At 40.5% G+C, this 26,429-nt stretch overlaps 3 protein-coding genes and 1 long non-coding RNA gene across 5 annotated transcripts in view; 1 reads left to right on the top strand and 3 right to left on the bottom strand.

Annotated features, from left to right (window-relative positions):
* Positions 1-2,178, bottom strand: part of LOC109053698 — a 2,188-nt gene extending 10 nt beyond the window's left edge. The window contains exons 1-3 of one of the 2 annotated variants that reach the window (XR_002011757.2): positions 1,199-2,178; positions 663-765; positions 1-114 (exon numbers count right to left, since the gene is read on the bottom strand). The exon at positions 1-114 is cut by the window's left edge and continues 4 nt beyond it. This is a non-coding gene — a long non-coding RNA (uncharacterized LOC109053698). The remainder of the gene's footprint in view (positions 115-662; positions 766-1,198) is intronic. The other variant, XR_002011756.2, reaches the window with a different exon arrangement.
* Positions 2,179-2,745: 567 nt separating this feature from the next.
* LOC109110115 (WD repeat-containing protein 1) lies at positions 2,746-10,168 on the bottom strand. The gene is made up of 15 exons (XM_042770489.1): positions 9,998-10,168; positions 8,502-8,623; positions 7,795-7,885; positions 7,572-7,719; positions 7,236-7,416; positions 6,736-6,813; positions 6,271-6,351; positions 5,964-6,197; positions 5,794-5,881; positions 5,068-5,224; positions 4,760-4,850; positions 3,805-3,915; positions 3,535-3,708; positions 3,151-3,295; positions 2,746-3,075 (listed from the first exon to the last, which is right to left on the bottom strand). The coding sequence occupies exons 1-15, from the start codon at positions 10,011-10,013 to the stop codon at positions 2,969-2,971; spliced, it is 1,824 nt and encodes a 607-aa protein (XP_042626423.1). The 5' UTR covers positions 10,014-10,168; the 3' UTR covers positions 2,746-2,968.
* A 3,021-nt stretch (positions 10,169-13,189) lies between these two features.
* Positions 13,190-19,554, top strand: LOC109110113 (zinc finger protein 518B-like). The gene is made up of 2 exons (XM_042770488.1): positions 13,190-13,585; positions 16,040-19,554. The coding sequence occupies exon 2, from the start codon at positions 16,161-16,163 to the stop codon at positions 18,834-18,836; it is 2,676 nt and encodes an 891-aa protein (XP_042626422.1). The 5' UTR covers positions 13,190-13,585; positions 16,040-16,160; the 3' UTR covers positions 18,837-19,554.
* A 325-nt stretch (positions 19,555-19,879) lies between these two features.
* Positions 19,880-25,100, bottom strand: LOC109110117 (cytokine-dependent hematopoietic cell linker-like). The gene is made up of 11 exons (XM_019123159.2): positions 25,040-25,100; positions 24,926-24,945; positions 24,665-24,823; positions 24,509-24,533; positions 23,453-23,474; positions 23,321-23,372; positions 23,203-23,231; positions 23,038-23,129; positions 22,043-22,120; positions 20,496-20,651; positions 19,880-20,408 (listed from the first exon to the last, which is right to left on the bottom strand). The coding sequence occupies exons 1-11, from the start codon at positions 25,055-25,057 to the stop codon at positions 20,253-20,255; spliced, it is 807 nt and encodes a 268-aa protein (XP_018978704.1). The 5' UTR covers positions 25,058-25,100; the 3' UTR covers positions 19,880-20,252.
* Between the last annotated feature and the right edge of the window lie 1,329 nt (positions 25,101-26,429).

Raw genomic sequence — 26,429 nt, 5'->3', positions numbered from 1 at the left:
CCATCTGTGTGTGTAACTCCTGAATGTGCTGCGTCTGTCCCTCACATGAGTCTCATTACTGTAATTCACTTCATATTCGTCCGGATCTCCATTCAGAGCTCAGATACGCTCGTCCTTCACAGAGAATGAATAAAACAAATCTGAATGTACTGATTAATCTCTCTGAATATCTCAAATCATGCACAATTCTTTCAATTCTACTTTTAAATTATTTAATAATTTTGGTCTGTTTTGTTTGAGTTTTTCAGTCCAGTGGACAGAAATCATCATGAATGCACACTGAAGAGTTTCTTTTATTACACTGTGTGTGTGTAGATCTCAGTCTGTAAAGAGTGTTTCTCTTACAAACAGTTGTGTTCCTCTCTATATTCTGAAGGTTTGTTCAGATTTCATTCACACTGATCTCTACAACATGTTACTCCTGAAATCATGCTGAGAATGTGTTTGTGTTCTGTCTGCTGACAGTATTTTCTGATTTATGATGAACAGAGAAACCTTTAAAATCAGACCAGAATAATAAACCTGACTTCATCCAGCGATCAGATTTATGTGCTGGAGATGAATGCAAATCTGTGCATAATTAATTAGATAATGGATCATTTGCATATTTAAACTTAACACTTCAGAAAACTTGTGATATAATAATCCCGTGTACTATGTACTTCAGCAGTGCTGAGCTGAGCTCTTCTTCGCTGGTGTGTAACGCGTGCCGTTGCGCCCTCTGCTGGTCGGTCAGGAGAGCCACACTTCCGGTGAAACCTGAAACTGTAGCGCAGGAAAGTTTCGTTTTTCAGGAATGTAAGCGAGTCTTACCTTCAGCAGTCCTCACAGCGACAGCATAGTGTTCAGGTTCAGGCAGTCTTGAGCGTCTTTAGTCAAACTTTTCAGCACGCAAACATGTTTGCTAGTTAACCAGTTTCGTGTCAGCGCGCTGGTTATTATAATCAAATCAAGACTCGTTTATTCCCGCGAGTCAGAAAAGATTCATCAGTGTTTCAGCACCCTCTCGCGCGCTTTAGTTCCGCTGCAGGTGAATCCGAGGCGCGCTGACGTCACCGAGGCGCTGTACTGAACACTGTTATTATTATTATCACTGATGGACACTCCACAAGACCGTGATAGCCACCAGCATCGTCAATCCTCACGAGTTTATATATATATATATATATTAAATATATGTACATTTATAACACTATACCTTGTATTGTATCACCTTTGCCTCAAATTACAAAAAAAGAAACCGGTTCAGGTTAATGTGAGGGTGTTTCTTTACCATGGTTCTCTCTTCCTTCTGCCGTTACCAGTCTCTCTTCCCTTTTATTGAAAGTCATGGAAACACTATCGTGGAGTTTTTCTGCTATTTCGCAATTCAAAAAAATGACGATTTCCGCTGTTGAGAAACCCGGAAATGTGAAAAAGCTCCATAATAATAATGATTATAATAATAAAAAGTGTTCCAGTGGAGTCGCTTGTTTACCCTTTATTTTTCTGAACCCATTGACAACATTTGTTCTTCTTTTTAGCATAAACTCACTTCATTATGATACACTTCTCAGAAAACAATACTTGATATATCTTGATTTAAGAATTATACTGAACAACAAGACACAAAATCCTGAGCAAGAAAACTTTTTTTTTCTTTTTTTGCATTTATGGGTTAAACTGCTTTTTGTGTGTGTGTGTGTGTGTGTGAATCAGTTTTAAGACAAACTGGACAGCAGAAAGTGCATAAAATGTGTTTTTATTATCATTATTAATATAATTATGAATCACATCCACCCAATGAAAGACAAAATCAGAGACATCCAATCAGAACGTAGTAAATAAACATCATGTGGGGTTTAGAAGAGAGCAAAATACTGTCTCTCACACACACACACACACACACACACAGGGTCTGTGATTAGTTTCTCATGAGTATTGCTCCCTAACGTCCCTCCTCAAGAAGGAAGAGTAGCTCACGGCCAATCAGGGTTCAGGAACACCTCGTGAACTCTGACCCCTGCGTCTGGAATGTCACATGACAGAGATTCTGGTCACATGTGTTTGAGTGTGTGCATGTGTGAGTGTGATTAAGTGTGTGCGTGTGTATGTGTGTGCAAGTGTGTGCGTGTGAGATTAAGTGAGTGTGTGTGATTGATTGAGTGTGTGTGTGTGTGCAAGAATGTGTGTGTGTGTGTGATTAAGTGAGTGTGCTTGTGATGTGCGAGTGTGTGTGTGTGTGCGCGAGTGTGTGATTAAGAGTGTGTGTTGTGAGTGAGTGTGTGTGAATGTGTGTGTGTGTGTGATTAAGTGAGTGTGCTTGAGTGAGTGTGTGCGAGTGTGTGTGTGTGTGTGTGATTAAGTGAGTGTGTGCGAGTGTGTGTGTGTGTGTGTAGCGTGCTTGCGAGTGTGTGATTAATGTGTGTGTGTGTGTGTGTGTGTGTGTGTGTGTAAGAATGTGTGTGTGTGTGTGAGTGCTTGAGTGAGTGTGTGTGCGAGTGTGTGTGTGTGTGTGTGTGTGTGTGTGTGTGTGTGGAGTGTGTGATTAAGTGAGTGCTTGGGTGTGTGTGTGTGTGAGTGAGTGTGTGTGTGTGTGTGTGTGTGTGTGTGTGTGTGTGTGTGTGATTAAGTGAGTGTGTGTGTGAGAATGTTTTGTGTGTGTTGTGTGTGTGTGTGTGTGAGTGAGTGTGTGTGTGTGTGTGTGTGTGTGTGTGAGAGTGTGTGAGTGTGTGTGAGAATGTGTGTGTGTGTGTGTGTGTGTGTGTGTGTGTGTGTGTGTGTGTGCGGTCAAGTGCTTGATGTCTGTCTGTCTGCGCGGTGACACTAAACACACATGACTGGTGTTTGTTGGTCAGCTGGTTTCCAGTGCAGAGAAACGAGAGCAGCAGTGATCTAACGACAGAAGGACAGAGGAAGAGCGACAGAAAGACAGCGAGAGCGAGACGGCCGTCTCTGTTCCTGTTGATCCCGGAGCCAGAGGCAGAGTTTAGTTTTTGAGGTTCCACTGTTTGACGCAGGCGTCGTGGGACGTGGTGACGAGTGTGTTGGGGTTGAGCCAGGCCAGACCGCTGACGTGATGCAGCCGATGGGCGTCTGAAACACACACACACACAGTCAGGGCAGGACTCGCTCTCATCCAGGCGCCGCACAGACGCTCGCGCTCAGTACCTGGTATTTTGATCCTCTTGTCGGGATCGCTGACGGTCCACACGTACACCATCATGTCCATGCCGCCGGTGGCGAAGCGCTCGTTATCAGGAGACCAGGACAGACACACCACCTTCGCGTGATGACCGTAGAACTCACTCTTCTCCTGAAACACATCCACACGAGTCACACACCAGCATCTGAGCATCTCTGAAGAATCATCTCACAGATTCTTGAAGAACCAGGATATGTGAGCATAGTTAATAAAACCCAGAAACGTTTCGTGGTTATGCTGAAATATGACATATTTAAAATAAAAATATGAAGTAAATCTGTGTCCAGTAAACTGCAGAAACAGGCATGTAGATAAATATTTGTTTAATTATGAAGGTGAAACCAGTTTACCGTGTATCCATCAGCGACGGTGAACACAGAGATGACCTTCTTCTCGTCCGTCACGGCCAGAAACGCTCCGTCCGGAGAGTACGACATGTCCGTCACAGGCCCCTGCACCTCCAGAACCTTCCCATCATCCTTCAGGGTGTTTCCCTGGACCGAGTACAGACGCACCTTCCCGTCCTGCAGACGCACAGCAGCATCACAGCTTTAAAAGGTCAGAGTGGGCGGTCCCTGACTGTGATTATGCTAATAGTCCAGGACTGAGTGGTGACTTACAGCTCCGCCCACAGCCACAGCTCCGCCCCCAGGGTGAACCGCTGTGGCTTCGGGCTCGTACCCGAGAGAGTCCAGCGTGAAGAGCTTCTTCTTGTCCTTCAGCAGCACCAGCTGCACAAACACACCTTCATTACTGCCCTCGAAGGCTGAACCCCATCAAACCCGTGTGTGTGTAGTCTGGCTCTAGGAGTCTGTAGAGCTCGTTTCGGGTGTTTTATGGTCAATCAGAATCTATTCACCCCCAGCCTCCCTTTTGTGTTTGACATTAAAAGCTGCTGTGAGATCAGATCGCCTCAAAAACATTTATGATGCATCAAATACTCATTTTCTGATGCAAAGCAAAAGATGTAAAATAAAATATAATATCTTTTTCCACAGCTTGCATTGCAGTTTTTAGAAGTATAGCCTACTTTATCTGCACCCATACAGCACACTCATATAAAGCCATATATGCTAGTAACACATTTTACAAATGAATGAAATTTATTATTTCTGAATGTAATAATAATAATAATAATAATAATAATAATAATAATAATACGTGACTTATGCACCAATGCAAATTGTGTGTTTTTTTTTTTTTTTCTCAACAGACACTTTGACCCAGTGCAACTTTTTCCCCCCAAAAATAAGATAGACCAATCTGTTTTTATATAACCAACTTATGGTTATGGGTGAAAAAATGTTTTAAACATTGGATTATGAAGTTATTATGACCATAAAATAAAAATAAAATAAATAATAATAATAAAAATAAGTACCTTGTTATTTTATGAAGTTATTATGACCATAAAATAAAAATAAAATAAATAATAATAATAATAATAAAGAGTGAGTGAGAGTGTGTGTGTGAGAGTGAGTGCGTGAGTGAGAGAGAGAGTGTGTGAGTGAGAGTGTGTGAGTGAGAGTGTGAGTGTGTGTGTGAGTGAGTGTGTGTAAATGTGTGTTTCTGTACCTGTCCGATACACACGGTGACAGCGAGACCTCCAGGACCGACGCTGACACACTTGGGCTGCATGTCCATCTTCACTACATGATGTGACGCACTGACGAGACACTGAGTGACACACACCACACACACACACACACACACACACACGACACACACACACACACACTTCACACACACACACACACACACACACACACACACACACACACACACACGATATAACACACACACACACACACACACGGAGCGGGTGAGCTTCAGCAGGTGTCTGGTCACAGGTGTGTGTGTGTGTGTGTGTGTGTGAGGCTCACCTGTACTCGCTCTTGCTCAGGTCAGTGTAGCGGACCGTGTCGTCCATGCTGCAGGTCACCAGACGGCCGGACTCGTCCACAGCCATCCTGGACACCAGGTTTGAGTGTCCTTTACCCACAAACCCCTCGTTCTCGCCGCTCTCCGAGTCCCAGTAATGTGCAGCTCAGGTCAAGGATTCAGGTCTCTGTATTCACTGGGACTTTATCTAATGATAATCAGGCTGTATTCTGTGTGTGTTTGTACTGGTCTCGGTCCGTCATGATCAGCGTGTTCTTTATGTTAGTGACAAAAACTACATTTACAGCTCATTTTTACCTTTATAAGGGCATCTTTTATGTCAAAATCTTATATTTAATCAATAAATTCAGTCCAATTAATAAGACACTATAAGCTGTAAGTGTTTACACATGTAAGGGCTTCACCACTGATGAGAGTTTAGAGCTGTGTAGAGCAGAGCTTGTTGTTTCTACGATCACAAATGCAGAAAAACTAAAACTAAAAAAACAAATATAAAACTAAAACCTTGAGTCAGTGGCAGCGAGTCGCTGGATCATTCACTCTGACAATATTTTTAAAATATAACTCACAGTATTAACTAATGGTTTCCTGACTGTGATATTGCTGAACTATATCATAAGGGAGTATAAGGAAAACTCATATTTTTGCCCTGATATGAGTGTGTTGTGTTTGTATGCTGAGTGAGTGACAGATGGACTGAAGGATATTAATGTGTCCGTCGTGGCTGGCCGAGTAGATGCTGGACCGTCCGTCTGTCTTATGGACCGTCAGACACTGGATGGATTTGGTGTGTCCCTGACAAACACACATGATAACAGCGTCACTGCTGATCTCAGTGCAGCTCAGATCTGGTCAGCTGAAGCAGACGGGGTCTCACCTTGATGGTGCGCAGCGGCCGGTCCGGGTTGCTCCTGTCCAGGTAGTTGATGTATCCGGACAGAGAGACGCTGAGCAGGTGGTTCTTCTGCCACAGACAGCCCAGCTGCTGGTCCAGAACATCTGAGCCCAGGTTAAAGGTGGTGATGGCCGTGCCGCTGCCCACGTCCCACAGTTTGACCGTCTTATCACCTGACGCCGAGATCAGCTGCGTGCTGTCAGGACTCCAGCTGACCTGAGGAAGAGGAACATCATCATCATCATCCTCATCCTCCTCCTCATCACGCGTCACACTGACGAACACTCACAGCGTAAATGCCTCCATCGTGAGCCTTCTCTCCTCCCAGAGAGCCCAGCTTCTCTCCAGTTTTACCCTCATACAGGAAAATCTGAACAGAAACAGAAACAAGAACGACGCAAAATAAGAGTTCAAGCTCATTCAGTGTTTTCTTTAAAAAAAAAAATCTGAATTTTAATTAGAATACTAATAGACTAAATAAGATTATTTTTAATTAAACTACACACACACACACATTTAATATCATATTAAGATAATTATAAAATATTTATAGTGATACAATTTCTTGCAATATTTATATTAATTATAACTACAAACTGAAGTGACTATTTTATAATTAAATGCACAATTTTTTGTGCAGTATAAATTAATAACATTTTGAATATAAAATAAAAATATAGTAATACATTACTATATAAAATCCTAATATGGATGAGAATGATTATTATTACAAATGATCAGGATGAAGCCTCACCTGTCCGTCGGCTCCGGCCGAAGCGTAACGATTCCCGTCCGGAGAGAACCGCACACAGTTGACGAAGCGGCTGTGATCCTGCACACAAACAAACACCACAGCATGCATCAGTACAAGCTCCACACGTCTGAGAGAACAGAGCTCGTGTGAGAGAAGCTGAAGCAGGAAATGAGCTGATGGCCATCGCTCAGGATAGGAGCGGCCCGTCCGTGTAAACATCAGATCTACAACAGCACTCAGGGATTTGTGAAGAATTTAAGATTAGTAATGCAACTTGTAGTAAAATATGGTTTTATTATAAGTAGAGCTTTTGGAACATTTTAGCACAGTCAACAGACTACTAGAGATGCAAGAACCACATACGGTTGTGTGAGGCGGATCAGTTTAATACACACTGTTAATCGCTGATTAAGAAGGAGGGATCTTTAAGTGCATTCTGTACAACAGAGACGTTCTAAATTGACGTACACTCTGAATGACTGACGAATGCATGCACTTACACTAATGGTGCATTTGAACTTGAAGGGCGGTCCCTCGAGGAAGGTGGTGCAGTTGTCGTCGCTGCCGGTCACCAGACGATACGGCCGCGTCTGCTTGATGTCCACACTGTTGATGATCTTACTGTGACCCACGATCTCTCCGACTGACGAGCCCGAATCCCAGAGGAACACCGCGCCGAACCTGCACACACACACACACACACACACACGCACATCAGCAGCGCTGGGGAAACTTCCTTTTAAAAGTGATGCGTTACAATGTTGCGTTACTCTCAACACTGCAGAGAACAGGGACGTGGCCTGCTGCAGTGGGTGTGGCCTGTGGCTGTCACTCACTTCTCTCGCCCCTCCCCCACCACGGCGACCCTCTTGCTGTCCTCGGTCCAGGCGATGTCCTTGATCTTCCCTCCGAAGGGCTGGTACTCGTACTTCAGCAGGTGCTCCTTCTGCGTCGTGTCCCAGATACGGATCTTCCCCGACACATCTGTGCAGAGAGAGACACACTCAAGAACCGCAGGAAGACACGGAGCGGACCTCAGAGCTCAGAGCCGGCACTCACCCCCCGACGCGATGTAGAAACCGCTGGGAGCGTATTTGGCCACGATAACCTGATGAGGATGCTCGGTGTAGACGTCTGCGATCGCTGGGTTCTGGAGGAGAGAGAGAGCGAGAGAGAGAGAGAGAGAGAGAGAGAGAGGAGAGATAGCGAGAGAGAGGGAGAGAGAGAGAGAGAGAGCCGAGGAGGAGGGAGAGAGACGAGAGGAGGAGCGAGGAGAGAGAGAGGGGGAGAGGGGGGGAGAGAGTTGTGTGTGTGTGTGTGTGTGTGTGGTGAGAGAGAGAGAGCGCGAGAGAGAGACGATAATTCAGACGATTTAATTAGTTTGCAAACAAACACCCAATTTAGTTAACACTAACTTCAGCTGTATTGATGGTACATTTGTTGAAATTAATGAAATAATTATTTTGTGCATGTTATATGTTCAAAATACCATAGTGTAGCACAATTATGACAGAGTATATAACAATTTAAAGTACTCAATTAATCACGTAATCAAAGTGACCTGAACCTGACGCTGTAATGTCATAAAATACGAAAAACTTCTGTACAGAAGAATCACAGTAAGCCTTTTAAAACACATCAAGTTTTGCATTTCTGCTTCAGAAGTCTTTAATAAACTTCTCCGATACATGCGTGAGGATAAACGTAATTCTTTCTGAACAGTTTTCATCTGAACCCATGAGAAGGCTTTGAGACGCTGGTCTCACCTCGATGTTCCTGATGATCACGCTCTTGCCGTTGGTGTACAGGAAGTTGTTCCCTTTGGGGTCTCCGCCCAGGACCTTGGCCACGCCCCTTTCCATGTGCGGAAGGCTGGCGAACACGCTCTCTGCGGGAGGAGACAACACTCGAGGTTCTTCTAAACTTCAATTCTAAGAGTTTCTTAAGATGAATTCTGAGAGGCTCATAAGAAAAAAACTATCTTAAAGTACTAAAAAAAGTAGCTGCTTGAACATTTTTAAGTAGCGTACAATACAGACGAATCTTAACGCTTAGTCGCTAACTTTAGTTTTTTTTTTTTTTTTTAAATAGTTAGATAGTTGGATTGAACTTTTATTTCTGTTTTTTTTTGTATTGAGTTTGAGGTTTTTTGGTGTTTAGTAGTCCAGGATTTTTCTATACATAATAGACTTCAAGATCAAATCAGAGTTTCAGTGCAGCTTCAAAGAGATAAAAACTGGAATATTTTCTTCATTTTTATTCTGGAAGTGAACTGAAACTTTAAGAATGATATTATAAATGAACAGACGTGCATTGGAAAGTTAACTAAATTTTGCTAAATGCACACATTATTTGCAAGTTTAACAGTTTTGCAATGCTAAATATTTGAAACATCCCAATAAATTCATGTTTGTTCCTCTTTCGTAAGTGACTAGAAGCCTCTGCTAAATATAGAAATGTAAATCAGTGTAAATTAAACGTCACCTTTGAGGATTTAACACAAAGTTGAATGTTTCATAAAACAAAATATTAAGAAAATTATATAGCATTTTAGGGAATACAAAACAACTATTATCTTAAGTTAGAAACTACAAATGTTATTCTTAATGTTTAGTGAATCAGTCTGGCCTCAGCAGAGCTGCGAAAATACGACCGTTTTTCAAACACACCCCTGTCTGCCATTGGTCAGCCAAACTGATGGCCACGCCCCCAACGCGCGCCATTGGCCGAATCAGTGTCAGGCTGATAATGATGCTCAGACTCACTGAGGGCTGATCGATTCCAGGTTTTTCGGAGTCGACTCCATTTACTTTACATCAAAACAGAGTCAGGAATAACACAAGACTGCAGTCGTTGTTACACACTTAATTAATTTATTCCCCTGACACAGTGCCTTTAATTAATGCCTTACTAAAACAACACACTTTTAGCGTGACTGCTCCGACTCCGGGGATATTCAGAGTCGAGGAGTCGACTCTTTTGGAATCGACTCCCCATCACTGTCACTGATCAATGTTTGGGTCTAAATCACAGGTTTACACACTTCAGACTGCGCACTATGATACAAACACACACTTTAAGCATTCACAAAAACCTCCCGTTACAAACACCAACCTTCTGGACGTGAATAACCACGGTATTTATGTATTATGGATATGCTTCAGTCAAGGATCCGAGCAGAGTGAACCAGGCCATTAACACACACACACACACACACACACACACACACACACACACACACACACAAAGGCTCGTCACTTACTGAGCTCGTAGGACATCTCGGCTTTATCTCTCTTGCAGTGAATGAATGACTGACTGAAGGCGGCTGAAACGGCCCTTGATCGGTGCGCTTCTGTCACCGGCGGATCGCTGAACGCGGAAGAGGCGGCTGCGCGCGGACGGTTCGGCTTTGCCCATATATAGTAAAGACCGTTCAGGCTCGATCAGACCTGCGCGCACACGCCCGACCGGAAGTGACGTAGAACGGGAGAACATGAACGATGATGGTGTTTATCATCGACATAAATACCTAGACGCCTCATTGGCCGCTTTGAGCCGTTGCTGCGATACGTCAACGCGTCCGCCATGTTTGTAAGGGCAAGACGGTTGCTTTTTATGGGCAAGACTGCCTTAAAATAAATGGAAGTAAACGGGGAGCTGCGGTTCTTTCTGGATAAAGGGCAAATAATCGGGGACCGATTTCAGAGGTTTGTCCTCTACGCGCAGTTAAAAATAACCATGCCTCCAGTTATTTAGTTAGGTTTGGAAAATTATTAATTTTCGTAAGTGATTGTGAACGCTCACACTTCTCACTTGTTGATTTTTTTCGGTTTACAGTTCTAATGTTAAAGAAGTATAACTGTGACATATACATGTCATGTAAGTTGTATTTACATGAAATGAAATTAAGTTGTTTCATTGCTTTCTCTGTCTTTTCTTGTGCTTCAGCTAATTCTCTTTGAAATACTGGAAGAAATCTTTTTATTTTTACATATACACCTAGGGCTGTCAAATGATTAATCACGATTTTACATCCAAAATAAAAGTTTTGTTACATAATAATGTATGTGTACAGGGTATATTATTATGTATATATAAACCACATACACGATAAAGTATATTTAGAAAATATTTACATGTATATACATTTATCTAATATCTTATATCTTATATATATCATATATAACACAATATGGTTAATAGTTAAACATACATATTCATTCTTAAATATATCATGCAAATGTGTGTATTTTATATATACATAATAAATATACACAGTATACACACATATATATGTAAACAAAACTTTATTTTGGATGTGATTTTTAATCGTGATTAATCATTTGACAGCACTATTCTCTGTCTTTTTTTGTGCTTCAGCTCATTCTCTCTGAAATACTGGAAGAAAATCGAAATAATACATCTCAAGATTGTCCTAGATTTTATTCAATTAATGAGTAAAATAATGTAAAAAACTTGGCGATGCTTGACATTTTGCTCTACAATACACATTACACACCCGTGCAGAAAACACCTTGTTTATGAAACAGTTGTTTATTTTTCCATATATGTTAATACATGAATGTTTGGTGTGAGTGTGTGCAGTTTACGCTGTACAACACAATGTCAAAGTATAGTTATGTTTAATAGTAGAGGTTGACCGATGTATCGGTTTAGCCCATTACTACAGATACAGAATACAGAAAAAACAGTACTATTGTGAAATATTATTGTAATTTACAATAATGGTTTTCTATTTTATTATACTTTAAACTGTAATTTATTTCTGTGATGTGCAGCTGAATTTTCAGCATCATTACTCCAGTCTTCAGTGTCACACAGGTATTTTAAACCTTAATAATAATTTACAATATTACTGTATTTTTAATTAAATAAATGCCACCTTGATGAGCAGAAAATATTTCTTTAAAACACATTAAAAATCTTACCGATCCCAAACGTCTGAATAGCAGTGTATATGACTAAGTTATTGGAAAAATACTTTTGTTTATTGTTTATTTACTGGAATATTTGTTTCTGAATGACAATCACAGCATCCAGCAAACTCTCTCTCTTCAGTTTCTATGAATAACTTAATAAAAATCAATATCTCATGTCCGTGTGTGTATGTATTTGATATTAGCAGCCACAAGAGGAACATAATGTACATTCAGCCGATCATTATTGTAATGTAAGACTCCCAGACCACACTGTACATGCTGACTGTACTTTATGTCTTACTGTTTATGATGAATCATCGCAGTACGGAAGGAAATGCTGTTTGACTTGTGCTTTAGGACGTGATGAGTGTATTTAAGCAGACTCAAAATAACCAGCTAAGAATCATTAGAGAGATATCCATCTACGGCATGTAACTGAAATAATGAAGATTTAGTGTGACAGCCTTCAGTTTACCTGGAGAACTGAAGTATCAGGTCAAATACTAAACCTAATAATGGAGGTTTATGCTTTGAGAAATGGCTGCTGGATTGTACTAGATGTGCACACAGACTGTTTAATGCTGCTCAGAGGTGGCATGAATGCATTTACACAGCCATAACAGCGGTATACTGTGGGACTAGTGCCTGAGGTGGGTCAGAGAAAGCTTAATTTAGGCTTCAACGCTGTATTGCGTAACACTGGATTTTGAGTAGGCACAGAGCAGCCGTAGAGTACTTCCAGAATTAAAATAATCATTTAAAAATGATCACTTGTGCACCCCCATGTCATCCAAGATGTCTTTCTGTCTTCATTCGCAAAGAAATGAAGGTTTTTGAGGAAAACATTCCAGGGTTTTTCTCCTTATAATGGACTTCAGTGAGGACCAGCGGCTGAAGATCAAATCACAGTTTCAGCGCAGCTTCAAACAGCTCCAGCCGAGGAATAAGAGTTTTCTAAATCATCCCACATCATTGTTATACATTTGTTTTTTGAGAAGGGCGTTTGACTTTCTTTGCATGTTTGCTTTGTAAACACTGGGTCGGTGCTTGGATCCACCTTGACTCACGCCTGATCTTTCCAACCTTTAAAATCCTTGACTGTTTACTCAAAAACCTTAATTTCTTTGCGACCGAAGACAGAAGGACGTAAACATCTTGAGTGAGTAAATTATCAGGAGGTTTTTATTCTGGAAGTGAACTTCTTTAACACAGCTGTGTAAAAACACTTTTTCTTATATTGCACAAAACAAAAACACATTGCATTGAAACTCCCAACCGCCTTTGTTTATAACAAAACAATCCAATTTGGGTTTAAATCTGGGATTGTTTATCTTTTAAAGTTGTGTCCGAAATCAACTACTGATGATTATAGAATCATCTTTTTTACAAATGGGCGTGGCCAATATAACCACATACATATGTACACATTTATTACTAAGAACTAGTATGTAATATATCATGTTGTGTAAACTGAACAGAAACAGACACGTCAGCTTTTCACGCGCGCCATCTTGGCTCATGTCATGCACGAGGAAGGGACTACAGTGCTGTCGAATCTACAGAGTTAGATGAATCCACCGACTAAACCAGCCGGTACCTCGCTAGAACAGGAGCTCGGAGGTCCATATTGTGGCGTCAATCACCTTCAGCGCGAGAAAAAGGTGTGTTTTTGTGTCGGAAGCCCTGCTGCGCAATGCGGGTGCCCGCGACAGCTGTAGAGCTCTACTGCAGCCAGCAGCCAATCAGAGGCGCGCGTCACGTCACGCGCTCCGTGCACCCGCACCCACACTCTGCGCGATCACGGCAGCGGAAAGAATGCAATGCACGCTACCTTGGAGAGAAAATATAAAGCAATGGACGAATTAAACGCATCGGTTGCTCTTTTGAGAGGAGGACGCTTTTAACGCAAGGTTAGTGGTTAAACGCATCGCTGTTTTCTCCTGGGACGCGCGTGCGGGGCTCGGCTCAGGCGTGACGGGCACACGCAACCCTCAGATACGCATAAATGCTAATCCTATTTAGATCGCCTTGGGAAATTAGGAATTGCTGTGTGCTGTTTATCCAGTCAGAACAGCAATCTCCTCCTGAGAGCTGCAGATCTGCTCGTGCACATGCAATTTGAATGCACAGTGCAATTAAGACCTAATAAATTGTACTGCTTGAAAAAAAATGCATCTATTTAAATACTGTGTTGCATGCATTTATGATGCATCAAATTTGTGTGGTTTTTGTGGTGTTGATGAAATAAATATCCCCCCAAAAAAGTTTTATTGCATTTACTGTACTAATTAATAGTGATTTTTATTTGTTGTTTTTAAGTTGAAGTAGAAGTTTTTTTTTTTTTATATAATTTATTTAAATAATTTTACTAATAAATATGATAAAACTACAGAAAGTATTGGTATTAAGTGTTTGTAACCAATAAGTTAAAAAGCCAAATCAAGAAGATTGACTTTATTCTTGCATTGAGGGGCTGATTGCTACTGCTTAAAGATTTATTATTGTACTTGCATTTGAAATTATAGTCAGATGTTTTTACCAAATGCTGGTTTAACACTGGATTTGTGTATACATTTTTTTTTTTTTTTGCCTCAAGTAATTATGGTTAAGCACACAAGCTCATCATTTGTGAAAGATTAATTTGATTGGTATTGTTCAGCATGGTCTTATGACTGTTTAACGCAAATTTAGTGAAGATCACAAAGTTTGTACGCCAAAAAATAAACATGAAACTTGAAAAAGAAACGAACAAAATTAGAGGACAAGGAGTTTTTATAAAAGAACACTTAATCATTATTAACAGAAAATCTGTTTTTAAAAAATTTAAACTTCAAGCTGATGGTGGCGCTAGAGAGTTTGACATGTAGACCCCAAAACTGGCCACTGGACATTTTAGACCATGTTCTATATTGTTTTATATTGATAACTAGGGCTGCCCGATAAATCGCGATTAACACTAAATCTTGTGTAAATCCACCGGTCTAGTGCGATTATGTTTTTATTCGAGCTTGTTTGATCAGTGGGAAGTGCTGCTCCGTCTGAAATCACTACGAGTTTGAGTCGCTTATTATGTGCATTTGTAAAAGCAACACTCGTCAAACATCACCATTATAAATATACTTTATTATCATGAAAATACCTGAAAAGGCTTAAAAAACAGTGACAGAAAGATGGCCAATGGCATTTCCTGGAACTATGTGTGTTTTGGTACTTCTTCTGCGGGGCATATTTGGAGTTTCTGCACGAGAGCGCCCTCTGGCTTTTAGATGGAGCAGCATTCAACCATACTTCACTGACAAGTTGCGGATGAAAAAATTACAGCCAATCGCCAAATCATGTGTGGTATATTTTTGATTTATCATGCAGCCTAGGGGTGTGATATATCATATTGTGATATACATATACATACATTCAATGATATAGCGACGCGATGACGTATGCACATTTACATTAATTTTATTGTGCTTCAACATAAAGGAAAGTGAAATATTGTGGTTTTTGTTTTGTTTTTTTTTAAGATGATATGAGAAGGCTTATTGGTGTATGAATTATGAGTATCGCGAGAGAGCGAATTCGAGCGCACTCCCTTACCGTCAAAAATAGGCGAGATGTCTATCTTTAGCGAAGCAGCACGGAGAGCGCAGTGTAAATAAGGGTTAAGTTACTCTTGTGGTATTTTGACGTCATACACTGAAGTCGAACACACAGCTGCTGCTGCCACCTTATGACAATAGATTTAGACTTTGAATTAGGTAGTATGTCATCGATGACTGTAGCTCATTGGAAAAGAATGGAAAATGCCCTTTATTTTGTTTGCACTAATAAATGCTGCTGCCAGCCAGCTGCAATCACCAATAAAATGTTGTTCCATTTTTTTTTCACCCACCCCTACTGCAGCTCTATTGATAACCTATTCAAAACCTGGTCCCGATTGTCCTGGGTGGTTGTTAATCCATTGCAATTTGGTTGTTAAGGGGTTGTTAGTGGTTGCACGTCCAAATCTGTATGATATTCTGGTCTCTATGTGGTTCATTTCCAAGATACCTTGAGAAAAGCTTGCTCTTGAAACAATGGTTATAATGAACTTCTTTACAAAGTCTTTTTCCATAACCTGTGTATTCCTAAAGTGTGTGTCTGTTTTAATACGCCATTAAATTCCCTTTCAAGATGCACTACACTAACAGAGTTGTTGTTGGTTGCGTTACAAAGAATTTATAGCTGCAAGAGTCATAAATTAGAGTTGCTGTACAACATAACCAATGAAGAGAGTTTTATGTTAATCAGTTGTTGTTTACTGCTACTTTTTGAATTGTATTCCCTTCTAATTTCCCAAAACACTCTTTTTTTTCTCACCCATTATGCAGGTACAAACTAACGCCGTACTGAGCCCAAAAGAAGGGATCCTTACTTGTCAAGAAACAGCCAATGTGGATCACTTATTCTTTGATTTTTGAACTGTAAGATTGTTAACTTGATGTCCTGACCATGCGTTCACAACAAAGTTTCATGTCATTTATGAACAGCAAGGACAGTGCTATACCTAGAAAAGACATTGATCGCCTGTGCTGTGCAAAATGTCGCTTTTCCACCAAGGACACTGACCTGTTCGAGAGGCACGTATCCCATCATAAGGAGGTGACTTTCTCCTGTGCGCTCTGCAGCTATGTTTCCTATTCTAAAACGGAGTCTCAGAAACACGTTGTTTTGCATACTGGCTTGTACCCATACAGGTGTAGCTTCTGCTCGTATGGAGCCGTGCGGAGAGATTACATGGTGAAGCATATCCTTCGTATACACAAGAGAAATGCGGAAGAAGGCTTCATAACTGATTTTGCTGTATCCACTCCAGATGGATATCCATCTGTTCCTGATGCTCTCAGGATTACAGATTGGCCTGAAAGGAACAACCAGTGTGCAATTCCCAATTCCCATGTCGAACACCCCAATAGAAGTCAACCCAGCCAATCATCTGTTATTAGTAAAACAGTGAACCAAACCAGGAGTAATCGTGCCCGGATGACCTACAGTTTCACAATGCCATCTATGACCAATACAACAACCGTCATTCCGGTTTCTAAGACTCAGTTCACCGGTGCCATTCCCAGCTGCGGTGCAAGCACAAGTCACTCATTGGGCAACACACCGCAAGTGGTTCTAAGATCACGGGAGGCAAACAGCAACCTACTGAATGCGCAACTCAGTGCTGATGGGAGAAACAAGGTGGTTAATAGCAGAACCGTTTCGGAAAAGCTTATTCCGAAAGCTACGTTCCCAAGAGTCCATGTTAGCTCTACCGAACCACTACAACAAAGCCAAAAGGTTGGTGTTCCTGAAAAGGCAATGGCTTCAAAGACTATTCCCAGAGTACAGGTCCGAGCTCCTGTTGAATTGAACACCCCGCTTAGACCACTACTTAATGGGCCATTATCCAAGAGGAATGTTCAGATGGATCAGAGGGCTGGTCATTCCAAAACAGGGACTAAAGTTGGGACGCAGAAACCAGTAGTACTTCCTAGCAGTCCAGTCAAAAGTCCACTGCACTCCAGTGCAGAAAAGAGCAATCAGTCAACGAACTCCAGAGTACCTGTAGGATCATCAGCAGAAACATCAAGCCCATTATCCAGTGTCCAAGTGGAACTGTTAGCGCCTTTGAACCAGCCAATTCAACACAACAAGCCTTTGACCGTGTCCTGTCCAGAGGAGATCAATATTCCTGCCGGGTGTTTGGTGGAACTGGTGGAGGTGAAAAATATTAACGGGACTCGAGAGTTGGAGCTACGGTTGATCCCACCCAATGGGATCCCGCAAGACCAGAAGAGCAATGTGGATGAACCTTCATCAGCCGCAGCTGGAGGCAAACTTTCCTTCAAATGCCAAGTTGCCAAAGGGTGTCCAGTCAGCCCATCCACGTCTTCATCATCTCATGGGAAACAGCAGCGGCCTTCAATGTGCACTAATGTTCAGACTATCACAAAAACTGTTCAATCAGCCCACAAACCACAGTGTTCTTCAGAGATGCCAGCCAGGAACAAGCACAACCCGAAGACCAAGGATCCAAAGACCATTACGCTCAAGGGTCCAGAATTGAGTTCTGAAAGCCTTCCCGTGATCTCATCAGTTTTCTCTCTTTGTCCCACACCCAAGTCAACTCAAAGCATCTCAAAGTCCTCGCCAGAAATGCAACGTTGGAAGGTGGCAACAAAAGAGCCGAAGGACGAGGTGAAGAATGCTGAGCAATCGCTAGTCTGCAGTATTCTGATTAAAAAGGAGGAAGCTGAGGACAAACCCAAAGGTGCTTCTTTGGGTCTCAAAGAAACAAAGACAGAGGATGAGACTAGTACAGGCTCTGCAATATCTAAGACTCAAAAAACCCTAAACAAAAGTCATTTAAAACACGATCCACGTTTGACAGTGGCTCATCCATTGGTTGTGCCAAACCAGAACATCGTTCCATCAAACAAGGATGAAATTTCACATCAAAACAAGGGAAATTCTGAATGTAAGTCTGGAAGGAACTTGGATGGCCAACAACACCATTCCTGTGTTTCCAACATGTATCCAAAAGTAGCTTTGTTCAGGATTCCCAGTTCTTTGTTGGAACCTACCAAGAAGCTTCCAGAAGCACCAACTCGCGAGGAGAGTTTGACGGCACGACCTGTTCTCTGCTGCACGCTAAGTGAGCAGAATGTGTCTGGCAGTCCTGAGGTGGCCATCAAGCTGATACTAAAGAGAAACCTTTGTGAAAGTGAAGAGAAGCACCAAGGCTCTCCACCACGTAAAAAGCACAAGAAAGAAAAGAGAAAAGCCAAGAAACGCAGGTCATCATCGGTTGGGACGGGCCTTCCTCAATTATCAAACGAAGGTCATCAAGAACTGAGGTTAACTCCTCTGAAAGCGGATCAGCACATCAAGCTTCCTGGTCCGAACCAGCCGGTTGTGGTTCTGAACCACCCAAATCCTTCAGTTCAGAGCGTCAGTGTTGGCATCCAAACCCTCAAGAACTATAAGTGGATTCACTCAGTGGATCATGAACAGGAACAGAGAGAGCAACCTATGAGGAAACGGCCTTCATTCAAGATGAAACTCAAGAAAGTTCATGGACAGAAGTATCAGGTAATCGAGTTCGTTCTAAAGGGAGTCTCGGAGAAACCCCTCTCGTAAAAACCAGCTACAATCCCTTGTAGATATTCATGCTTCACTTGATTTTTTTATTATTGTGCTATTGAGGAAAACCCATGCAGGATTCTTTTAAAATTTGACTATAATAAAGCTAGTTGGTGACGTTGGTAGTTCGATGCAAAAAAAAACATTATTTTGCTATTAGACTGACTAAGTTTTAGCTAGTCTGGTCATATGTACTTGGGAATAAACAACTTTTTTTTCTACATGAACTTTTTTAACATTTCTTTCCCCGGTCCTGCCATGTTCCACTTGACAGCTGCGATGACAAACATGCTCATCTATATGTATATATAGAGACTTTTTCCCACAAAGAAATGTAAAACTGAACTGTCAATACAGAAATTATTCTTAAGAAGGTAAGAACTCTGAAACCAATGTCTGTTTTAGGATGTTGTGTGTTATTTGTCATGACTGTACAGGATCATTTCAAACATGTCACGTCCATATACGTCTTATGTTTAAACTTTCACTAATGTTTGTACATGTGGCACATTCACTGAAATCACTGTCTTATTTTGAATCATTATGAGTACATAAGCCTCAGTGTTGAAGTGAATCTTTTCTGATTGGTGTGCAGTGATTCATGGGTGGTGTTTGGCTTTGGTTTGAATCCACAATTGGTCTTTGTTGGGTGAGGCTTTGTCATTTGTGAAATTCAAACGTATGACGTACAGTTAAAGTGTTTTTGCAAACAAACCAAAAAAGTTTGGGTATATGAACTTGCGTTTATAAAGTATTTTACAGCACACATTCACACACTCACTGTCCAAGTGTGTACATCCAAATGTTCCTTTTGTAAAATGTACCGTCATTAAACAGTCGAGACTGTTTGATGTGTTCATCTTTGTAAATCTACCTCAAATGATCAAACCAGTAAACTGACTGTTTTCTTTTATTGCTGTTTCCATTATGTAAAGTTACTGTAGGGCATCTGCTCATTTTTAAATCTAAAACTTCAACAAGAAACTAAACATGTGTCATGACTCATGAGTATAAGTCAAACTATAATCTGTACATTGTTCTGAGGCTTCAGAAGCATAATATTTATTTTTAAATTATACATAAGGCCAAAAAAATGTTAAGTGTGATTAAATAAAAACTGAAATGGATTAAAAGTTTCTGGAAAAAAGGTTGTTGTGTGACTGCATTCAGCCGAACACTCACATGCACTTTACATGCGTGTTTTAAAATGTCAAAAATATTGAATCCTGTAGATATTTGATTTCTACACATCCAATCCACATTATTAAACGTTTGATTTATCTTCGTTCTATCAGATGAGCTCTTTGGCTTTTTTTTTGAGTCTGTACCAGTGAAACGTCACTAAAAATGTCTTCTAAAGTGAAAAGGTCAGTTAAATGTTCCTTGAATGTTGCGGGTCGTTTGTATTTGGTCTTATTTCAACAGCTCGGTCAGGTCCTGCTTTGTGATTGGGTACATCAGCACACACTGCCTCCTCTCATTGGCTGCTGCGGAGGATTTCCGTCCGTCAATGAGAACGATGGGAAAAATGGAGTGGAACTTGATGATGTCGGTGACAGAATCAAACCTCTGTAAGACAAAGAGACAAGAGACGATGACGCACCGTGTCCAGTCTTGTGTAACACTGAGTTTAGTCGTTGCGGGTGTGTAACTCACGTCATTGGTTCTCAGTCCCGTTCCCAGAGTGTATTTGCTGAATTCATCACTGAAGCGGATCTGAATGTTAAACACTCTTTTGTCGTAAAACACAGCGAGGACTAAGGGCTCATAGGTAGTGTTCTTCGAGCAGTCGCGCACTAGAAAGGCTCCTTCCTGTGGACAAAGTCAGTGGATTCTGGTCAAAGCGTCTCATATAAACATCAAGATCTGTATCTAAACTAGGGATGTAATGATTAAACACGAGCCGGTTGAAAATCGAATTAAATATCTGATGATTCAAATTAGTTGAGATGCTATTCATTTAGGGGTAATTTAAATGAATGTATGTCTGAGGGGAACTAACTGTCTTTAGAAAAGTTTAGATAGTATTTTTTCTTTTCATCTTGCCTCTGTATAAAGCATATTAAAGTTCATAAGTGCAGCGCTGCTTTGTTTACAGCGGTAACCAAGGAAATGCTTTAAGCTCCACCTGCTACAGTGTTCACAAGTGCTTTGTTTACAGCGGTAACCAAGGAAATGCTTTAAGCTCCACCTGCTGCAGTGTTCACAAGTGCTTTGTTTACAGCGGTAACCAAGGAAACGCTTTAAGCTCCACCTGCTGCAGTGTTCACAAGTGCTTTGTTTACAGCGGTAACCAAGGAAACGCTTTAAGCTCCACCTGCTGCAGTGTTCGTAAGTGCTTTGTTTACAGCGGTAACCAAGGAAACGCCTTTAAGCGCCACCTGCTGCAGTGTTCATAAGTGCTTTGTTTACAGCGGTAACCAAGGAAACACTTTAAGCTCCACCTGCTGGCAGAGAGTGAATCTGCGTCTCGTTCAGCTCGTCTGCTGTTTCGGTTTCATGCAGATATTTTTATGTATAGTTTCACAAAACTGAAGTCAACCATTCTGTTTTTGCTTCAAATTTCGAATTTATACAATCTAACTTAAATTAAAAACTGCTCATGTTGCATGTAAGCAGCATCTTTGTTTGGATCATGATTAAAATGCAGTGGTTGCCTCTGATTTTAAATGGAAAGAGCACAAACAAAGCCTTATTTTGTTTATATGAAGAGATTTATTTTATTTGTGTTATTTATTTATCTGATTTGGGGCTTGTTTTAAAATTTCAATTTAGTTTTGTTATGTACATTTACATTATATTTAAATTTTGTTATTTAGCAGACGCTTTTATCCAAAGCAACTTACAAACGAGAACAAAAGAAGCAATCAAAACCAACAAAAGAGCAATATTATGCAAGTGCTATATTAGTATATTATTATAGTGTTATATTTCTATTTCACAATGAAATGTCCAGCATTTTGTCCAAGCAATAATAAAAGGACACATTTAATTTATAATTTGTCTTAAATCTCATTTTGTTAAATAAAATCGTGAATCGAACCAAATCGTGAGCTGAGTGAATCGTTACATCCCGAATCTAAACATAATTCATGCATAATCCATATGTTTGTTTTCCTATTTAGTGATTATCTGCTAAGTTCTTGTGTCTCTGAGCTATAACAATCGTCATGATGTTGGAGTGAAATTAAGGTGTTTTTTACCCTGTTGACCAGGTGAAGAGCATGTTCAGCGTCCACACGACTAACCGCACCAACATACCAGTTCTGATCCGCCAATCCCTGCAGGACAGACAGAACAGAAATCCACTATATATTTTCCAAATGCATGTTATTGATCTTATTGTAAACAATCTGTTCAGTCACACACTAAGTTTGGAATATGATTTTAGTTTTATGTTTTTGAAAAACTTTCTCTTCTGCTCACCAAGGCTGTATTTATTTAATCAAAAATACAGTAGAAACAGTAAAATATTTTTACAATTTAAAACAGCTGTTTTCTGTGTGAATCTCTGCTAAACTGTAATTTATTTCTGTGATGTGCAGCTGTATTTTCAGCATCATTACTCCAGTCTTCAGTGTCACATGATCTTCAGAAATCATTCTAATATAATGATTTGCTGCTCAAGAAACATTTCTGATTATTATCAATGTGGAAAACAGTTGTGCTGATGAATATTTTTGTGGAAACTGATACATTTTATTTTTCAGGATTGACAGATGAATAGAAAATGCGAAAGAATAGCATTTATGCGAAATAGAAATCTTTTTTAACATTATAAATGTCTTTACTGTCACTTTTGATTAATTGAAATGTGTCCTTGATGAATAAAAGTATCATTTATTTATTTATTTTTATCCCAAACTTTAGTGTATCTCAGTTTTCACAAAAATTCAGCTTCGATCACATGAATAAATTACGTTTTACTGTAAATTAAAATAGAAAACAGTTCTTTTAAATTGTAATAATGTTATTGTTTTTACTGTATTTTTGATCAAATAAATGCAGCCCATTTAGTCCACCTAAACTCCGCCCACACTTGTCTGCAAGTTCGCATTTAGACCCGCCTCCATTCTTGAGTGTCACGCCCATATTTCAGCGTCCACTCAAGAACCGGCGGACAGAACTAAGCCCGTGCCTCTTTTACTGAAGAAAAGGTGCACTGCTACTTTTGTGTAAGTTTGTAGTGCTCCTGTACCTGCACCGGTTTGCTGTGGTTGCTGAAGCTGCTGTCGTTTTCTCCTTTAGCAGGAGGCCATTCGTGATGCTGCTGTTTCCTCACGTGTGAATCTGTAACGAATCCAGAGCGTTTGAGACATGAATCTGAGCCACTTCAGCTGTGATTCAGTGAGTCGGTTCTTACCAAACGAGCTCTTCTCGCTCTCATAGGAACTGCAGGAGTAAACAAACACAAACAATTACACACATCATTCCTCTAATTAATGATATTAAAGCACAGAATGTGTGACTGCGGTCAGTACCTGTCCAGATCCTGAGAGTCCAGGTCCAGAGAATACCTGTGAGACGAGTAACCTGCAAAAAGAGGTATATTATATTTTATTATTACAGTTTATATTATATGCTATTATATTAAAAAAGGCCACACAACTTACCTGCAGATAATGCTGTTTTAACCTGAGGGTGAAATGCGAGTATTATTTATATGAATTATATAACTTGTGTTTGGGTTTACTGAATGCACAAAACCATCAGACATGATGCTTTAATAGTGATTTTTGTCAATTTAATTATATTTGGAACATCTCTTTCTTTAAATACAGTACTTGTTGGTCAAAATAATGGTTATATATTACTATATGTATTTGCAGTTTCATAAATGCTTCTCTGAAATGCCTTTAATAGTCTGTTTACTGACAGGTTTCCACTGTGACAACATGCCCCGCTATAGTGGTCAAGTTTATTAACTCTATGTTTCTCTGCTGTGATGTTCAGCTCTTTTTGAATTGTAATCTTTGTTGTTTGAGTCTCCCTCAGCATGATTTCTGTTCTCTTCACAGCTTTTCCTCTTTGACCTAGATGTGAGATCTCTCTCTCATACAGTACCACTCATGTGTGATGTTTCTGTAACCGTTCTCAAGGTTAACAGGCCTTGACAAGTCTAACGGAGTCATATAAAACTGTTTATCAGTCGCATGACTTAATTGTTTTTAATAGGTTATTGCAGGATTCTGAGGAAGACTAGGGTGGATGAAGATGATTCAGAAGTGTACATGTTCGGTAAACAGAAATAGAAGGCCTTAAGATAATCTCTTCATTTATCAATGTTGAAAGTCTCTATTCAATGATAAATGAATATGCATGACAAGAAAAGGACATGAACTGTGTATCTGTCCAATAATCTTTGAAAACTCTTGTGTGTGTCAGTTCTTCCCATAACCCTGCGTTCTTAGGTGAGGGAAACTGAAGTGCTGTGCATCATCTTAGATTGAGTCATTCAGCCTAACAGCAGTAGTGACAAATGTGAACACTTGCCCCGCTCTCCTTTACATGTTCTGTTTTTATTTCTAGTTAGTGCTCTTTGATGGTACCAGAAAAGTTATTTGTAAAAATTTAAATTAAGTTTTTTTTTTTTTTTTTTTTTAGTTATTAGACTGTTTGACTTTGCTATATTTAAGTTACTGTGTAAAACAGCATAGAAATTGACTTACATTCTCTTGCACAGTTGGACTGGAGCTGAGAATTAAAAAACACAGGAATCAGTTTACGTGTGAGTGTGTGTGTGTGTGAGTGTGTGTGTGTGTGTGTGTGTGTGTGTGTGAGTGAGTGAGTGAGAGACAGAGTGAGTGTGTGTGTGTGTGACTCACTGTGTCCACGTGGGTCTGCTGTTGTGTGATCTGGGTTGTGGTGACGTTGGTGCTTGTCTGGATGGAGGAGACTCATCAAACTGGTTTGGATAGTTAGAGGTGGTCTGAACTGGTGGAGGCGGTAAACACAGGTGATCTCTGGGTAATGATCTCACCGGCCTAAATGCGCAGCACACAATCACTACACTGAACAGATGTGTGTTTTTCTCACAGGTGTGTATTTCAGTATGACGTCTGTCAGCTCATGTATTGTTTGATTACCTCTGCGGGGCTACCGGGGCCTGTCATAAAGAGTGCAAACTTGTTACTTACTGAGTGCAAACTTGTGAATGGTAGTGTATATATTAATAAACAGAAGTCAGGTGTTTTTTTTACCCTGTCAGGAGATCTCATCCAGTCCAATCGTCCATCTGCTGACACACATATAATAATTCACAATTCAACACAAGCTCAAGTGTCTTTTTGCTTTGAACTACTGCATGTATTTGCATTAAAACATTGTTTTATATATCAGATACAGACAAACAGACAGAGACAGACAGAAGGAGAGAGACAGACAGACACACGGACAGACACACGGACAGACAGAGGCACATGGCAGTGTTTTATATATAAGGTAAGGAAGAAATGAGGGAGAGAGAGAGAGGGAGATGTTTTGTATATCAGATACAGACAAACAGACAGAGACAGACCGGACGGACAGACAGAAAGACGGATGGACAGACAGACAGATAGAAAGACACACAGACAGAGAGACACACGGACAGACAGACATACGGACAGACAGACAGACAGACAAGACAGAGAGACACACGGACAGACAGACATACGGACAGACAGTACGACAGACAGACAGACATACGATAGACACATGGACAAAGACAGATGGACAGAACAGACAAACAGACAGACAGACGGGACAACATACAGATGGACAGACAGGCGACAAACACACACACAGACAGACAGACGGACAGACGAACATACAGATGGACAGATGGATGGACAGACGGAAAGACAGACAGACTGACAAACAGACAGACAAGCATACAGATGGACGGACGAACGGACATACAGACGGGACAGACAAGCATACAGATGGACAGACGGACGGATACAGACGGACAGACAAACAGACATACAGACAGACAGACAGCATACAGATGACAGACGGACGGACATACAGACGGACAGACAGGCACATGGACAACAGACAGACTGACAAACAGACAGACAAGCATACAGATGGACGGACGAACAGACAAACACATGGACAGACGGACGGACAGACAGACGTAACTTAGTGTGTGTTTGTTAGTATTTTGGGTTTGATTTTTTTGTTGTCAAATGTATCAAATTGTAATGTGTGATATAATTTGTATTATGAATACAAACAAATGTGCCTGTGTGCGCTCTCTATAGTACACTGATGAAACTGATAGACGCTGTTCGAATACATTAGTGTTCATGTCAAACACGTTGGGCTCAACAAATGTGTGGTCTGTTTAAAAAACAATTTTTAAAGTTTTTAAAACGACGAAGGTTGAAGTGAAGATGGCTGAAGAAATTATGAAGGTTCTTGCCTTATTTGAGTATAAATCACATCAAGACACAAAACACGTAATTAAATACGTATTTTGAAAATGGAATTTAAATTAATTTTAATACTGCCCATCTCTGACAGCAGGTGTGTGAATGTGAACTGCTGAAATATAAACAAATGCTAACGTGTGTGTGTGTGTGTGTGTGTGTGTGTGTGTGCTCA

The sequence above is a fragment of the Cyprinus carpio genome, chromosome A14, assembly GCF_018340385.1.
Source record: "Cyprinus carpio isolate SPL01 chromosome A14, ASM1834038v1, whole genome shotgun sequence".
NCBI classification, from domain to species: Eukaryota; Metazoa; Chordata; class Actinopteri; order Cypriniformes; family Cyprinidae; genus Cyprinus; species Cyprinus carpio.
The sequence above is the reverse complement of the archived record's forward strand: the minus strand, read 5'-3'. Positions and strand labels throughout refer to the sequence as shown.